The 19,459-nt window shown below is 34.9% G+C and overlaps 1 protein-coding gene across 1 annotated transcript in view; it reads right to left on the bottom strand.

Moving 5' to 3' along the window:
* RASA3 (RAS p21 protein activator 3) overlaps positions 1-19,459 on the bottom strand; it is a gene marked incomplete in the record, with an annotated part of 118,108 nt that overhangs the window by 36,053 nt on the left and 62,596 nt on the right. The window contains 4 exon segments of the mRNA XM_072413592.1: positions 916-992; positions 2,083-2,155; positions 3,782-3,862; positions 13,311-13,387. Of these exon segments, the coding sequence (XP_072269693.1) occupies positions 916-992; positions 2,083-2,155; positions 3,782-3,862; positions 13,311-13,387 (308 nt within the window).

Below are 19,459 nucleotides of genomic sequence, written 5' to 3' on the forward strand. Positions count from 1 at the left end.
AAAAAAAAAGCGAAGATTTCTTTTTTGAGTGTTGCAGATGAATTACTCCACCATGCCTATAGCTTTAGAGGTGGATGCCTTAAATTGCTTTGGCTGCTTGCTCAGAATACGTGAATATGTAAATCTTCAAATGGACAAAGCCTTGGAACATTTTTTTATTTTTTTTTTACTGAGAAACAGAGACCTGAGTTTCTCTAACACACTGCAAATATACATTTACTAACTACTGTTGGAAATATAAAAAGCAGAAAAAAAAACCAAGACAAAATATGAAAAGCAGAGCCTATACCATGACATATAAAATACATCAGACACAGACTCGCATACATAGGTGTTTGGAAAAGTTCCAATTTCTAATATCATCTCTTATAGATGATGTTAGATGAGGAGGGGTTTACTCAACAGATAGCAGGGTTTCAGAACTTTTGAATGAACCTGTTTATAATTACAGCTTATAACAATATGCACTTTTCTGAGAAATCTAGCCATATGTTGCAGAGATCGTTGATGACAGACAGCAATTAAAATTTAAAAAAAAGAAAAAAAAAACAACATATGTATACTACAAGGTGCTTCTTTTGGACTAAAATTTCAACCACACCATAAAATGTAACAAAGCCATATGCATCAAAGAAAAGTAGTATTCTTTTTATTTTACTGAAGCTCGAAGCTAACTTTTTATGTACTTATATCAAGCACATTATTATCTTTTTTTGGACTTAGCATGTTATGAGGCTAAAAGAGGGGAGAGCTTAAGGCTGCCCTCATCAGTGTATTTGTGCTTCATTATCCAATAAAAACTTGCATTTGAACAAGCCGTATTGTTTTCATTATTAATGTGAAAACACTGAAAGATCAAACTATTGCAAGATGGAAAATCTTGAAACTATATGACACATACAGTTTGTTTCCTACCTAACCTCCATTTTGTCTACATCGTCTTCTTCTATTTCAAAATGAGATTTCTTGTTGTAACTACTTGGCTTGGTCACCTGTTAAAAAAAAAAAACACACACACACATAAAAGACAACAAAATGTAAAATTGTTCAAAAATAGTTCATTTACAGTAGAACATTCTACTAATAAAAATCCTAAAGATTTAGTGAAAACAAAATGAACAAAACAGTAACATTTTTTGTATTTTCTAAATGACTTTCTGTAACCCATATTACCCATCCACTCACTTCAGCAGGAAGAAGTCTAAGTCTTGGTAAAATAACTTTGTTTTCTATATATATTTTTGTCGCGTGCCCCACCCCTACTTAAACATATAAGCCAATGAGTCAGAAAAGCAAATACCGGTACTCTAATAATTGATAGGAAGAATGTTGATCTTCAAGAGCAGGTGCATATTTATCAATTAATAATAGAAACCTCCATTTAACACATCATATTTTTGCAATACTACAATAGGCTATTGTCATAAAACTCAAGATTCTTTTCTGTTGGTGGTTCTTCTCAGAGTTGCCACTAGCAACCCTAATGCATGAACAGGACATTGAATATTCATTTAGAATGTTGGAGGTTAATGTGTATGAGATGGGGAAAGAGCTTTCATGGTGTTTGAAGTTAGAAAACTATCAGAGGATCAGAGTTGGAAAAACTATCAGGGTGTTGGTGGTTAAAGAGCTATCAAGATAAGATATTATATGTGGAGATAATAACAGCTTCCTTATTAAGGACCGCACATAGATTTTCATTTAGATCAGAACACAAGTTGTCACAGAGAGCAAAGGCCATCAACAAAAGAACAACATTTAGGCATCAAAGTTATATATTTTTATAGTAATTTTCAGTCATAATGCTAACAAAAACAAAAATTAAAAAGTGTTGTAGGACTTTGCATGCTATGCACTGTGGAAGAAGGATGTTAGGAGAAATTAAATGGTCTAGTTCAATTCAGGATTGTCTGTTGCATGGGGAGACAAATAGGAAGTGGCTGCTCATGGCTGCTGAGCGAATCTTAGCAATTCAGAGTTTCACATTTCAAAAGATGACAGTTGGCAATTCATGTGTGTAAACTTCCAAACATTTGAGGATATGAGATTTCAGCTCTTTACCCCACCCACATGAATACCAACCTCAAAATAAAACACTTCATCAAACTGTGGATTGTTAGTCTTCTTCTTAACTTTAGTTTTCTTTGACTCAGTCCTAAAATGACAAAAAAGAGGCGAGACTGCTGTCATAATATGACACTATGACACATATTTTATTTATATTATTATTTGTAAACATTGCTATAACTTCTATACAACACAAAAACCAGCTCATAGCTAGGAAAATTATCTGTGTTTGAAAAAAGAAAAAAACAACACAAAAACCAGCTCATAGCTAGGAAAATTATCTGTGTTTGAAAAAAGAAAAAAAAAAACATAACCCTGAAACTGATAAAACAACACAATATTTAGTCAATAGTGGTGGGAAAAACTCCTAGTTTAGCAAGATTTATTTAACGCATGAACCACAAATTCTCCCTTTGGCAGCACTTGAAAAAAGTGGAAATGTGGTGGCTATAAGGTATAGACTTTTATATGGAAGACACACGAATATAGTCATATGAATACTTTCCTATGCAGGTCTGCTGATATAAAGCTGCTACTGGTCTAACCAAGACGGAACATCCTTGATCAGTGGAGATTGCAAGTAAAGGATTAAACAGTTCTACCCAGTATGTTGCTCACAGCAGTACTTTGTAAGTATTATAGAGGAAAAGCCCTTATACTTTATGTATGTCAGAGAGAAAGTCGATAGGGATGAGCGAGCGAGAATATTAAGTTTGATCTCGCTGCGAATCGGGCCTTTCTAGCTTACCAAAAATGTAAGCGAGAGTGGCCTTCTGATTCGCCGAGAGGTCGAGCTCTCGCCAAACAGAAGGATTTCCCGGGGCTGCATCAGGTTTATTAACCTCTAGTGCCCCGGGGATTGCACACTGAGCTCATCAATGATTGCAGCTGTGTCTGCAATCTTTGAGAAGAGTGTGCGATCCCCGGGGCGCTAGTGGTTAATTAACCTGAATGCAGCTCTGGGAATCCTCCTGTTTTAATTTCCTCTTCCGATGGTTTTCCGAGATCGGTTCGCCGAAATTTCGAGGAACCATTGGAAGTTCAAGGAGATTTTTGCGCGAATGCCAGTGGCATTCTCCCTCATCCCTACAAGTCAATAACAAAGAATGAAAAGTGAAGGACAGGAGTTCTAACTCAGAAAATTTCAAAAAATACTACATACACTGTTCATATTTTTCAGGGAACTAAAAAACTTTTTAGAAATCCTGAAAAGGGTACATTCAGAAGATAAAAAAACACCATAGAAATCATCTGCATTTCAACAAAATTTATGTATAATATGATATTTAATTGCATACATGTCATTACAATTAAATTAGCAATGACAATGTGATGCTTCAGTGAGTGTTGGATCATTCAGGACTATTCCGAGTTCTAGTACATACAAGAAGATTGGAAGACAATTTGTGTTTGGTTGATGTTCAGATCTGTAACTGATTAAGTCCAAAACCACTGCACACATGTACTTGAGATTTTGCCCTTGATATAACTTCCTGGATTGAATTCCAATTTTTGTAACAACCTGATCATTATTTACTAACATATCTGATCTATCCACAATTTACTAGATCACCAGAAATATTGGTCTGTTACGATTGGTCCGCTGCTGAATTCCCTTTATATTTGATCATTTTTTCAGAAATAAAATAAACCCTAATGTGTCAAAGCAAGCTCTTCTAAAATCTGTATGTACAGTTTATTGCTGTACACTTACCTTGTTGGACCCAGTAAAGTTACAGTAGCATAAGGATCACATTGGCCATTGACAATGGGAAGGCCACGACACTCTAATACTCTGTAGAATAAGCATAAAAATGCGTACACATTTAATATATAAAATCAGGCTGTGATATATAAAACATAAAAAATTGTGTACTGTTAACAAACATAAGATTTAGTATTCATTCATTATATGCATAATTGCTTGCCGTATACTACTTATGCAAACAACTGATTGAATATTGACATGCTGTACTAGTAGCAGAGTGTATTTTTAACAGTCCACCCAACAGATCATTCATTGAGAATCATTTTCAGTGGTAGAAGTGAATCTATGGATCCAAGTCAAATCATTAAATGTGTGACTTTTGGGGGTGCATTAAGATTATAGTTGAGAAACACTGCACTGTATGCAAGTTGAATATGGTATGCACACTACTATGATGAAAATTTAAAAAAACAGGTTTGAATTTACTTGCTTCAGAGATGGATATTGGTTATTGTATTAGATTTGCTTTACTAAAGACCGTTGCTGACTATTTACTGGTTAATATGTACACCACCTTGTTACCAATATTAATTTATTGATCAATCCTTGTCTTTGCCTGGTCTCTCTCTGTTGTGACCACCAATAGTGGGAATAGCCCTCTTTCTGAGCGACATTGATCAGGAAAAAATAGTTCCTAAACAATGTTTTTTTGATATATTTATATCAAACATTGTTGTTTTTTTTGGATTTGTGTTAAGAGTCAATGTTTATGTCAAATATATTAGAAAAATCAACCAGTGTAAAGCCAGCTTTTATTTTTATCATTAGCGTTACAGTAAAATAGCGAAGGTAAATCATATTGTAGGTATTTTATATCAGTATATTGTGCTGGTTCTCCCACAAATGTTTTCACGTTTAGAGAAACATTTTGAAAGCAATGACAGCTAAATGTATAACACTAAATGATTGCTCTGTATTCAACAAGAATAAGAAAATGCCCAAATATACTGTATGGAGCTACCACACTAAGCTGATTAGTGTCTGGACACAGATAAAGAAGTTTGCAAAATGACATTATCAGTGAACATGCTACTTTAGTGAATTGGGTAGTGTTATGAGACCAGTTATGAGGAAATTAGATAAACAACCCACAAAGGGCCTTTGCTGACGCACAAATATGAATGAGCATCACAAAAACCAATCATATCTACCTCTGCACAGCTCCATTACAAAAGGATACACTGCACAGCACATCTGAAATGTCAAAAGTGCCAAACTTGGTGTATTATGAAACCTTGAGTCTTTCCTACAATACAAGATCCTATCTCCTTTTACCAAGTGACACAGAGGCATCCATGGTGACAGTCATCCTGTCACAACACACGTGGTCTAAGTAAATTAAACTGTGGAAGACAAAGCCAAATTCAATCCTTGTGGTTAGAACTAGGCAAGAGCTTGGACCTCTTTTACTCTCTGATCTGTTGTAACAGCTTTGGTTGTTTTACCTGAATAACTTTTTAGCCTTTTAAAACCAGAATAATAAATAATCCGACTAATACTAATGCCTTGCCTTAAGGCACATGCCACAATCCCTTTCATTAAGAAAACCATCTTCTGTGTATCCTTGGAAAGTTTCAATTTGCTTGGCACCTCTGCTTTCCAGCCTGTCCAAGGGCTGGTCTACATGGACTGAAAATTTGCAGGGAGTTTACTACGTATTTCAGCTGCTTAGTATCCAATGAAGGTTGAAGTCACTTAATCAAAATGATTGAAAGGCATTTACAGGTTTTATGGAAGGCCTGAAACCTGCTGAAGGAAATGTAGCGGTATAGGAAGTGGAAGCACATCATGTGCTGGTATTTCTTCTTCAAAAAGACATCTAAAATGCTTTTCAACTAACTAATAAAAAAATAAAAGGGGATTGAAAAGCATTATAATTTAAGTCCATGGAAATGGTTGGCTGCAGAACCAATTCTGAGGTAATGCATGAACCACAATTCAAGTATAACACAAAAAAAAGCTTCAACTGCTTTCATACATTCTCATTATGGGAAATAGTGGGGGTTCATTCTAACTTTTCAGGCCTCTAAAAAACCACATTCTCAAATATTAAAAAACTATCTGTGTGAACTAGGCCAATGACAGCAGCCATCTTTGAGAGTAAACTGTGAGCATATGGCAGATTTTCAGCAGAGGATTTGTTTCCTGGGGACTGGCAATCCAGCATAAAAAATGCACTGAACATCCATAGATACCTAAGTGCCGCCAAATGCTTGTAAAAATTTGACTACAAATTGATCACCATATTCTGTAAAATTGTGAACGAAGCAAAAAAATTACATATTGCTCACATTTAAATAATGACAAAAAAGTAGTTATAAATGGAGATTATTTAGGACATATGGTGTTCACGTGGAAGATTTGTTTTGGCTATTACCAGTGGGAAAAGCACCTGAGAACATTTCCTGTCAAGCTTCAGAAGGTACTTTACCAAGTACTTTACTTTATTACCTAAAGAAGTTCCCTCATTTTTGTGCATAGGGTTAGTTAAACTAAAATAGAAAAATGTTTGTTTTCATCCTGATCTGTGAAATCTGCTGACCATGCTCAGTAAGTAAGAACTTTTCCGTGTTTAATTTTTTTTTTTTTTAGAGGTAAAAGGAAAAAAAGAAACATGAATCAGAATTTTGTCCTACTTTTTTCATAGTATACTTTACAGGAATGCTCACAAATCAGGAAATTACCTGTCCAGAAAGTGACATCAGTGCATGATATCATTAAAGTCCAACTCCAGTCTCCAGTATTTAAAATCAAGTAAATATCATTTTTCATGTTGGTAGTTACAATATATGTTCTGTGCTATACTTACCAAAGTATTCACTCTGTTTTTACTGATGTCTACTCATATTTTTGGGAATTCTGGCATCATTTAACCTCGTCCTCCTTGTCAATAACCTGGCTTATATAGTCCATTGTGTGTAGTTAGGGCAAATGGCATAAACAAATGAGAAATAAGACCACCCACCATGCCCACATTCCAGACATAAGAAACCATTGGAGCTCTGTGGCACACATACCCATCATCCATATGTCACGCATACTCTGCTCAACTCCTTTCACAGTCCACAGATGTGAAACATTGGTCCTGATTTATTAAAGCTCTCCAAGGCTGGAGAGGATACACTTTCATCAGTGAAGATGGGTAATAGAGCAATCCTGGAATGGATTTCTTAAAAGTCACGTGCTCTTTGTTAGAAAATCTTTTCAATCCTGGACCAAATCAATTCCAGGTTTGCTGGATCACCCAGCTTCACTGATGAAAGTGTATCCTCTCCAGCCTTGGAGAGCTTTATTAAATCATGCTTATTGACTGGAGGAGTAATAAGACCTGTAAGTGTTACTCAACTGCACCAAAAAAATCAGGTCCACAGAATGGTATGTAGCAGAACTGTGTAAATCTCAGATTTGTAATTTTTGTGTGTGCGTGTTTAACAACATATTTTTTCTTGGAAACAGAAAGATGTAAAGGAGTCTGGATAATTTAATATGCTTTTATATAAGAAAATAGAGTTGGAATTCATTTTGTGCAGCCTAAAAATTGTTCTGCATCAATGCTGCCTGTTTTATAAGGAGGCCATAGTTATACATTACTATATGAATGCATCCTTAAGTGTATTATTACATAAGCAGTAGAACTGCACTTCAGCTTCTACGTAAGTCAAATGAAACCTGTTACCTGAATCCAAAATTGGGTATCCTTTAAGAAAAACAACTACAAACCTAATTAGTCGTGTGAAAATAAAATAAGGTGTGAAATCACATAAAAAAAAAATCAAAAATTAACCTATTTATTAGGAAGGATTTATAGTCAAGAATATCTGATACAATTATTGTTTCTAAGTTGGAGCCATCATATCCAGGTTCTGGCCTATGTACGCTTCAGTTAAGAAAACAATGTGGAGGTCACAATTGAGCTAGGGCCATAATCCAGAGGGCCTGTAGGGGATCTCCCCATGTTCATGGTCTGTCTTCACCATTGTACATAGAATCGATAGATGAGATTTTCTTTCATTGTCCCTGTCTTCCGCAATTAGATGATATCATCTGTCAGAGCCAGGCAAAGGTAGACAGTAGTAGAATATTTCCTCTGATGTAAAAAGGTGCTTCTGATGTGAAAAAAACTGTCCTAAATAGCTTTGTCAGGAAATATTTGCCACTGGAAAGGAGGCTCAGGTCCAAATTAAACAGGGGCTTGCATGTTGGCAGCAATGCCACTGAAACATTTTGGAGGTAGTAAAGACTAATAAACTCTGAATTGAGGCATACCTCAGACTGCAAGTTGTTTTTTTTTAATGTTTTACCTATTTTGATCATATTTGCCTGTTATACAATATAGGTCACTGACATTAAAACAACAGCACAGATCAGTTTAAACTTCTGACTTCACTGGCTGTGTGCTTGTTCTAGTTCAGTGACTCAAAGTACTCTTTCTGTAATTAAAAAAATCAATGAATATGTATAGGAAGCTCATTAGCATTGAACAATTGCACAGTCACATCCAAATTACACATTGAAAAAAGATATGGAATTAAAGAAAAATGTTGAATGTAAACTATGCATGAGCGAATTGCCTGAACACTCATGCTCACTGCTGAATACGGTAACAAAATAGTGAGAAGTCATGACAAATAACTCATGCCTGCTTATTCAACATCACCTTTCATTCAGCACCTTCAACCTATTAAAAGTGAGGCAAGAGTTGTCATCAAGCCTCTCAGGAGAAATCAGGGGATGTGTAGGATTTGCACTGAAAGACTAAGCTATTGTAAATCCAAAGTACAGGAAGCAGCCAGGTACCTTGCATCAGCAGGGCAATCTGTGTATGACTCACCACTCCATGCAAATTCTGCTTCATAAACACATTTTCATGGAAGCAAGTATAAAAATGAAAAAAAACTTTATCTATTTTGTAATGACTTAAAATAACATATAATAACACTAGACTGACTAGCTGTTCAGTTATTCTTTAATATAAGAAACATTTCTCAACCTTTATTTGTTGATCTTACCCTGGGATCTAAATATATGTACAAAGCACAAGAGATGTAAAACTGTACTTCAACAGAATCATAATAAAATCATAGTAATAAAATTATTTTTTTCTATGACAAAATAACTAGTAAATCTAATTATTCAGACAATCACTACAGACACGAGGGAAAATGTTCTTTAATGTAGGAACTTTGCAAATGTGGAATTATCTTCTAAGGGAAGTCGTTCTCACAGATATTATACTTGGTCTAGAAAAACTTATGATGAATAAAATGTCTAAATCAATGGGTATCTATATAATAATAACCTTAAAGCAATTCAGGCTGTGTGCTATGCTTTTTGTTTACCCTTTCTCTGCATTGACAAGCAAATTGCTTTTATTTTTCTTTAAAAAAATGTAACATTTTGTCCTAACAGTGTAACTATAAAAAAATTTATGAAGTTTACTAGTTGCTACTTGCATTTAAAGTAGTTATCTGTATAAAATGTTAATACCTGGTGTCCCCTTGATAGAAAAAGGTCAGGCTCGTACACTAATTTATAACCGTTGCTACTACAACTGGCATCAAAAATAAGCTAGCACAGGGAAATTCTTCTTGATCCACCACATCCCTAATACACATTTAGACTTGGGTAGTAATAGTCAGCATATCAAATTGACATGAAAATGCACAGGTACTGGAGTCCACAAACCCTTACTGTCTGTGTGGTGGCATGATCCAAAGGAAAATACTGCATGTAAATGTAAAGCTAGGAATAATAGTTTTTTAGTTTAAGATTTAGAAAGGGTTACATCCTCAAGTGTTTATGTGTTCCCATTAGGAAGATTTACCCCCTTACTTTTACTAGTGACCACTGTCACCTAGATAGAAAGTGAAGGAATGTCCAGAATTTGTAAGGTTGTCCAAAAAACCAGAAGCGAGGGAAACTATTTCCATAGGGACAGTTGTTCCGAGTACAAATGTCAGAGTAGAATTTCCCTCACCTTGAGATTTCCTCTAACTTCCTGTTGCATCTTTGCAATAGGACATTAATAGAAATTTCCTTAATAGTACAAATGCACAAAAACAAATGGCAGATGTTTTATCTCTTTCCTACTTTACATAAAAATAATAATAAAAACATTGGGGTAGACATTTAGTTTAAAGTTCCAATATCCATGGGGAACATGTTGAATATACAACACCTTGGCAGCTTGTTAAGCAGCGGAGTTGTAGTCTCTGGCAAACATCATTCCCTTCTGCAGTATGTACAAACCAAGATGTGTCGTGCACACTGCTGGCTAGTAAACTGCCATTACCAGTTGCTGCCTACCCTGCAGGAAGGGAAAAGGCAACGACAGACACCTAGGGTTATTAAATTTAAAATGTGAAAAGCTGTATTTAATACATTTATACAGATGGGAAAACAAAGGGTTAAGGAACAAGTGGTACAAGGGGCTCAGTAAAGACTTGCCTACAGTACTTGTTTTATTGAATTATAAAGGTGAAAAAGTAGTTGTAGCTGACTCCCCACATAAGGGCAACCTGTGTGCAATGAAAATGACCAAATAACATAATCACAATAAAATTTTGAAAACATGCACAATCTTATGGTCCCTGTGTGTCTACCTGCCAATAAAACAGGTTGAAGATTTTAAACAGTGAGCAACAAAGTGTTTTTCTTACTATTTATAACATTAAATAAAAGGACTGGCAAAGGTATGAATCAAATTATTGGTTGATAATCAGATAAGGGCTGGGTTTGTCATTTTATAAAAGCATTTTCTTTTGTAGCCACATAGAGGGTGTTGGCCATGGTCAGGTCTCTCCAGAAATAGCACAAATGTTATCCCTTAAAACAGGCGCTAGCCTCCCTAGACAACCAATTTCATGGTGTAATTAGCATAAGTCCTTTTTGTAAGCAGCTGAATTCTGCAGATGGGTTAAGAAATGTGATATATTCCACTTGTCTGTTTGCCCTGTTTTTTATGTCCTGTTTGTAAGCAATATATTGTAGCAACTGTCCAACAATGGTCTTCTATCATCTAAGCAGCAAGCAGCCTGTTCACACTCTTCTGGCAAGGACATTTGTTTGTCCTGAGCAGTCACTATAAACTGCTGCTGATACGTGATAGAAACACCATAACAATAGTTCCTGCAACATACTGTACAACAGTTGTACTAATGATAATAATTTGATTAACAACTGCTTTTACAATAACACATTTTATTATGTTTTACATAATAAAACCAGTATTTGTACTAGATCTTAGGATCTTTGCCCTTCCTAAGGGTGGTGACACTTTACACACATTTAAAAGCAAACACTGTAAATTGACAGACCTTCAATAATATGCCAAATAAAAAGACAAGTGACATGTTTACCTGTACAGAACCTCAACCATTATTCCAGAAAAAAATATTGTAATCTAAATTTTAGATTCAGCATGGATTTAGGAAACCTTGTAGCCAGGATAATAATTTCCACTAAAATTTTCAAAAATGTATATATTTTTATTACCATATTTTATGCATGCTATTTATCTGTAAAAGCCACTTTTATGTAGACATCCAAAATGCCGGAGACTTCTGCTGGTGGTATCAACAAAAGCCAAAGGGGGCTATATCTAGGAGTAGACACAGTGCCTAAAGATTGAAATGATCAGGAACACTGCAAGTAAATACAATGAGGTCTATTTAAACAAAGATTATCCAATTTAGCAGTCGTGGTCAAAAATAAAAGGAGAGGGCAGGGTGGGAAGCCCCTGACATGTCCAAAGAGATGTACAATAGAATATATTAGCTTTAAGCCCATCTCCAAGGGAATGATTTTAATATTATTGATTAATTTGGTTTAAATATTTATAATTTATTTGATTTGTTTGCTGCATCAGGCCAAATGGTAATTTAGACCTCTTGATACAATTAAACACTTGTAACAGTTTTCTATTGATTGCAATTATCAGCAACAACAGATCACTACTGGGACCCTTGTCAAGGAATTTTGCCTGCATCCAAACTGCAGTCAATCAGAATTTAAAAGCAGATTAATTCAAAGTAGCAAAGCAGAATGAAGTAAACTACAGGTCAAATACAACTGTCAATTACTTCTTTAAATAAGCTCAAATGCAAGTAAAATGCACCTAAAAGCAAGCTGAAGTTTTCCATTCACAAAAGCCTAAATTCCACAATGACTTGTTGTTTTAGAAGTGGACAGGGCTGACCCTAGTCAACTCAGCCTCTATCTATCTAAAGAAGCATTTTCTGGGGACAAGAAAATGCTCATGTCACAGATGACTCCACATCACTTACCTTTCATATACAATGCCAGACTGTTGCGTATTTCAATGCTGCTACTACGCAATAATATGGTTTAGAAAGGGCAGAAGAAGAAGTTCTTCTTTAGCTCCATGCGCAGCTGGTGGTTCAGGTGGATCTGCACACACAGCTCCTGGCGACCACAGCTGAATTCTTCTTTTATATAATGGTATACTAGCAGTTATATGAAGTCTTCCAAAAAGAACAAATTATTGCTTGTTGGTGTAGTTACAAGTCAATTTTAACCAGTTTGGACACTGAGCATGTGCACCTCATCAATGTAAACAAAAATGGAAGTTCCTGTGCAAATAGAACTTTCTGCAAACCATGTTTATAAACACTGTCCAGAGGCAAGAAAAACAATACAAAGTAACAATGTTACTTTTGTATTTACTTTGTTATATATATCTGTAAATCAAAGACCATTTCATACTTGTGGTGGGCCACAATTCCTTTTTATCACTCACTATTTACCAATGACTCTTGATTCAAAAGTTTATAGCTTGCCAGTAAGCACCTGACTACACTAAGTCCTGCCCTCTGCCCAATTCAACCATTAGCAACACAAATAATGTACTTATATGAAGCTCTTGATATGTTTGCTATAAATAAGTATGTTTCCCAAGTAATTAAATGTTCTTGATGATAAGCAAATAAACTTTTAAGTGTTCCATTTTTCAAAAAATGAGTAAACTGCTTAGGGAGTGGAAAAACCTTTAAGGTTGTGCACTTTAAATATTTATTAACAACTTTTTGCACTATTTATGCTTTTAGAAGAACACACATATCTTTTGAACATTGATATTTACTAAAGCCAGACTTTTCACAAATAATATATTTTCTTTGCTTTGTCTGGGTCTACGTTCCTTCCTAAAATCACACTTAGTGACACTTAGCAGATAAAGAAAGAATGCATTTATAAAAATTAGAATTATACCAAACTTATACCAAAAATTTTACCAATTATTTTCCTTACAAAATGGTTCCTATAGAATGCAGAGCAGATGAAACTACAATAGCGTCTTCCCAAGAGATTTTAGTTGTTCTGCAATCCACATGCAGGAAGGTCTAATGATTTTTATCTAATAAAATATTGGTGATCTGAGAGGGGGAGGGCAGACAATGCAAGTGGACCTTTTAATAATAGAAAGTCAGCATTATTATCACAGATTGGTCTTTCTTACCTTGCTGCAAGTTTATGGCAGATGACACCAGTGTCAGTAATGACTTCACTCAGCCTTAGCTCCAGGTGGACCTTTCCCTGCAATACACAGAATTAAAGGTTGAATGTAAGTATACAAGTATACATGCAAGGTGAAAGATTAAAATAATTATTTTTGCAACCATAATAATTTCTTTGTGGATTCCTTCAATATTACCACCTCAGCTTACATTGATTTTATAAGATTCTAACACAGTTCCCCGCGTTATCAGAAAACACAAGACACAAGGATTGTGATACCTTCCTACAGTACGCAAAGCTAAAAAAGTACAAAATAAGTCTAAGTAGGACAAAGGCTCTTCTGAGCAAACACAGATGGGCCTGACAATAAATGGGCACACAATGTTTGAAAGGCACTACAAAAACCAACCATAAACGTGTGTCCTTAATAAGAAGCTATTACTCATTTCCTAATGACTCAAACATCTCAGAACCTGTAAGGTTATGAAATGCTGGGTCTGTTATCAATCATTTCAAAACTAAAGCAACAGGAGCTGCACAAAAAGGGGGGCTCTAAGACTATGAGAAATTCTTTGGAATGTCTTTGTACTTTTTTAATGGTCTTCAATTTCACTTATATCTTATCATTCATTCTATACTTTGTATACCATCTAAAACTGAAAAATAGTGAAACAGAAAGGGCAGCTTAAAAAAAAATAACAGGGATCAAAATCAGCATTAAATCTGAGCACAAAGACTCCTATGGATAATTTTTCCAAACATACCTGACCTCAGTCTCAAAATGCTACTTATCTGGCTGTAATGCTAAATCAAGGATTTCAACAGTCACAAGGAACAAGTGTGCATCTGTTGAAGTCAGAAAGAACACTGAATCTTCAACCTGCTCCGGACTAGTAATTCAGCAAGTATTAAAGCCTGAGGATCAGCATGACACCAATGACAGCTTTTGTATTTCCCTTAGCATGGGTTTTTTAAGGCACGTACTGCTGACATTACTTTTTGGGGCGGGACAGAAATTTTTCATGGTGTCACCATGCTGCCTCTCACCATTTACTGAAGGAAGATCTTCCAGCAAGGTAACAAAGCCCAAACTATACAATGGCATATGGAACACATAGGACATCACTAATACCTAGAAATATTTCTATACAGGCCAAGAAGGCCAATGTTAGGTTTTATGATTGGGCCATTCCTTAGCTTAGATCTAAGTGCAAAATATTCCATTGCAGAAAATGAAAGCAATTTCCTTTAAGTCAGTTAAAATAACAAATCCAAACTGGCTCCAGTTTTTATTAAAAAAACTGTTGTATGTTAAAGATGGGATATAAAGTGTCATGTAAACAAATTTAACATATCCACTACTCAAATTTTTCTCTAAAATTCAATTTTATGAAATTAAATACAAGTATAGGTCCTACTCATACATCAGCTGAGCAACAAGGTTCTCTCATGGTCTAATTTTAGACACTTGGGCAGCAGCGACAGTTTATGGTTTGTAAAAGTAGAGAGTGATGATGAGGATGTGATTTTACAAATGAAGGGTGTAACCCCATGGAATCATACGTTGGAAACAGAATGTAACGGTCTTTCCATGGCTGGCAATATTTAGCACAGTTGCAGCTGATTACATCATAACTCTTTATGTGCTGTGCATTTTTCTCCTTTTACGTTTAAAAAGCAAATTAAAGAACACTTCTCTTCTCTTTTTTTTTTTTTTTTGAGAAACAGCGCAGCTGTGAGCCTTGACAGCATTTTCACACGCTTGTTATAGAATATTTAATTTACATAGAAACAGATGTATAATTTGTTACAGATAATGCACACTGCACCTGACATTATCTGTTTCCAGTGATGGAGAGAAACTCAAAGATAACACCTGATTAGTTGCGAAGGGTGAAAATAACTTGGTACTTTGATGATGTGAGAACACAGACTAATTCCTGTATACAATCTATACCATAAAAATAATTATACAGTGCAATTCTTAAAATTAACAATACAATTATTCAGAATAGCAATGGCACAAGTAGAACATTTTGAACCTTAAGGGTCTGACATTAAATTCAGAAGTTTTTACAGGGATTTCAAAATCTCTGGGTTAGTTTCATAAACCTTAATGTTGACAGCATTTACACTGAATGTATGGCTGTATCTGGGTTTTATTATACAGTACATATGTTGTAGCAACCATTACAAATCTTGATTACATGACCTGGAAATTACAAATTGTTTAAGCTTTTAGAATATTGGTAAAAGTCTCCAAAGCAAAGAAAGAAAAATATAAAATGCAATGTCAAGATTGCAGAGTGTTCTCTTCTCTTGTTATGCTGTAAGTGGAATCTCTGTGGCTGCATTGTAAAGAAAATTAACCATAAAGCTGACCACCTTTTGCTTCAATTTATATAGAATGTTTTTACCCTATTGACACAAAGCATTAATTTTGGTTTTGAATTGACTGTCCATAGAGTTATCCTATTCTGAAATAGGAAATAATACCCAGCTATTCAAAACAATCTAGCATGTACTACCCGATGCATGTGTGTGTTGGAGGGTTTGAGGGTCAAAGACAGAAAAAAGGTGGCTTATCTTAGAAATCCATTCACCTGACCCCTAAAGAAGAAATGGATTCCAAGAACATGTTTACAACAGTTCTGAGAGAGACAATCTAGTTAGAGCAGCCCAGCACCTGATTATATTGACTTATGTGCTGAGTGTACCCTGTAGGTAATGTGTTTGAACTTCCTATGTACACTGTGTTATTTTCAGTGTCAGTTTCTGCAAGTAACTAAGCTGATCAGGTCAATTCCCTTTATAAAACAAGATAAGGAGAATCATTTATTGCATCTTATCATGACAGCCTAGATTACACATATGGGAATGTAGATATATATATATATATATATATATATATATATATATATATATATAAAAACATAAAGAGAAGCTCTGATATAAATTATAATATGTATGCCGCTGATAATACACAAATTAGCTACAGTAGATACAAACACGTCAGATAGTTTTAATCTGAAACGTGCTTGTCTCTGGCAAAATCTGACGTGTACAGCAGTCCCCCAAACGCCATTTACCAATCCACCAAAGGAACAACCACTGGAACACACAGGAAGCACAGGAGCAACCACTGGGGATTTCAATGAAGGAGAGCACACCAGGGCGCTGCTCACGCATCCTTCCTCCTTCATAGCAAAGAATGGCACTGTGTGTACAATGCTCGTTCATTAGCCTGTCACTGAAAATGATCATGAAAGATTGTTTAAGGCAACAATAACCTGACATCCATTGGATATCTGTACAGGGCTTAAGGCTTATGGAGTGCAGAAGCACAGCATACTACAAGCCAAGTATCAATGGCGGTGTTGCAATAGAAATTCAGAAAAGGAAAAAAAAAAAAAACTTGTCCTGGGTGTACCTTGGCCAATTTAAATAAAGCATATATTAAGGTGTGAGACTCCAAACTAGGTTTAGTTCTAAAATAAAATTGGAAGCCTCTCACGAATAAAAAAAGACAAATCTGTGAAATACAAAACAAAACCTGCCAAGGCTCCTGAGGAATTAGAGTAAAGCCACTGCTGCAACTAAGACAGGGAATCTTAGAGTTTGGGGTAAACATTAACCAGTTCTGATTGGCTACTGGTTGTCAATCATGTCTCTATATTATCATTAGTTTGTAATATCGGAAGTGGCTGACAAGGAAGCAAACCTTCAAACTTCATGAAAAGTTTACTTTTTAAAGTTTTACTTTAATGTTGTGTAGTAATTTGCAATTGCCGCTATTATTACTCCCACATTAAAATATATCTATACTCAAAAACTAAAATGTAATACTGTATATTGCAGATTACTAGTATGTAGACAAAGTGGCTGTATTATTTTTAATTTTGCTTTAAATAATTTGCTTTGTTACAATGTGAACTGATGGGACTAGTAGTAGCACAGTAAAGACAAGGTTGTGTGTACTGTCATTTAGATTTACAGCATTTTCTGTATTTGCTAAAAAAGGTTCCTAAAAGTTAAACCTAGGGCACCCACACATCCAAGAATAGGTTATACGCAAATATCAAATTTTAGTATAGATATGCATTATTACTTCCACGTGTTTTGCTCCTTACAGCTTCCTACAAAACTCACTTATGCCACAACTGGTGCTTTATTTAGCAAAGTCTATTACAAAAGAATAATAGAAAAAACAAGAAAAAAAGGATGGACATACCAGATAAATGTAATATTGTATATATTATATTTGTAAGTCAAACCACCAAACTAATAAAAGTCAGTCTAAATATCTCTCACTGGCTTGTATAGTCTCTCACTGGCTTGAATGAGCACTAAAACAGCGTATGCAGGGGCCACAGTGACCATGCAACAAGTGCTAAAGTGTCAGATGTTGGGCAAAAGAGGGTCAAACCAATGAAATCATTTGTCTTACTTTAGTAATACTTTAAGTAATTCTGCACAGGTACTGTTCAAAGTGTTATTAGTTCTATTTTTAGAATACAGTATGAAGAATACAGTAAGAAAATGGTTTGTATGTTTCATGTTCACATGAATGATTTTTTTTTCTTTTCTTTAATCATTCAAAAAACCAAACTTGCAAAAGAGGTTGGGGAGTGTGAAGTGAAACTGGCAAACTTCCAGGCAACAACGGCCATAACTGAAAGTCTGATTAAAAAAGCAGACACCATGCAGTTCTTCATTACTCAGCTCTTATCAATATTGGCTGCAACATTAAAGAGAAGTGAACACAGGAAGAAACTGCATTCCCCCAAGCAAAACAAAAACTCACTATTCTATAACTTGCAAAATTACAAGCGTCATGGAGCGGTCAGGCCATATATATTTTATATATAAATATATATATTTACTTCATTTTTAAAAAAATATAAAGTGGGTTACTATCAAGAAACACAGCAAACCCTGTCATTGTTTTCATAGGACTATATATATCTATATACTATAGTTATAGTTACTATATATAGTAACTATATATAGTTACTATATAGACTATATAAGAGGGTCTAACCAATAAAATCATTTGTCTTACTTTAGTATATATATTTTATATATAAATATATATATTTACTTCATTTTTAAAAAAATATAAAGTGGGTTACTATCAAGAAACACAGCAAATCCTGTCATTGTTTTCATAAGACTATATATAGTAAATTACCAAGTCATTTACAATGGGGTACAGTGTTTCTTTACCTACCTACAATGGTCATTATACTCCAGGTGCATATACAATAGGAGGGTTGACATTTTGCGCCTCTATGAAATATACACTGACTGTTGCCTGCACTTCTGTTTTTTTGACATCTTGCAGTTCTCAATGCAAGCTTACAGAGTTTTCTGTAGCCGATTCATTTTCAACACAGCAGCTGTTGCTGATCTGAATTCCCCATAATGCTCATGTAGCAACAGCTGGATAAAATAAACGAATTCTCGTCACATCATTACTTGTAATTTAAAGTGTATTGTTCTTTTATTCTTATATGATCTAATTGTTTGGAAGTCACCGTTCCAACCTACTGTGGACCTCTTTGATGCTTGAATATATCGTGGACTTACTGTGGCAAATTACAATATATATATATATATATAGGGATTTGTCACTATGATTTGCCTTTTACATCAAGGACAGTCTTTAGCTGTTCTGTATTTTCATCACAGGTTGACATCAACATGCTGCACATGTTGATGCAAGGACTGGCAATATATTACATTTTTGCTTTTGGGTTTAGATACTTTTTAAGCCGAGTTGAAAATGAGAGCTCTGCTTAGGTTCAGAAAATACATACCACACACATTTTAATCTACTGATAAATCAAATTTATCCTTCTTGGTACTATGACAACAGTACCATATACTGTTCCCCAAATGCAGTGCCCTTATTATTGGCCCACTACAAACTTTTATCTCCAGTCTATCATCAGTTTGTATTTTAGTGTTAAACTAACTGGAGTGCTGGACCCTAAGACAGTAAATCAGAAATTAAACTAAACAACACTCTGGTTATATCAACCACCCTTTTACCACTAGAGAAATAAAACACATACATTGCATATACACTTCTACACAGTTAAGAGTCATTTATTCAATTATAGCTATTTGTAGCTTAATCTTTTCAGT

This window comes from Pyxicephalus adspersus, chromosome 1 (assembly GCF_032062135.1).
Source record: "Pyxicephalus adspersus chromosome 1, UCB_Pads_2.0, whole genome shotgun sequence".
NCBI lineage: Eukaryota > Metazoa > Chordata > Amphibia > Anura > Pyxicephalidae > Pyxicephalus > Pyxicephalus adspersus.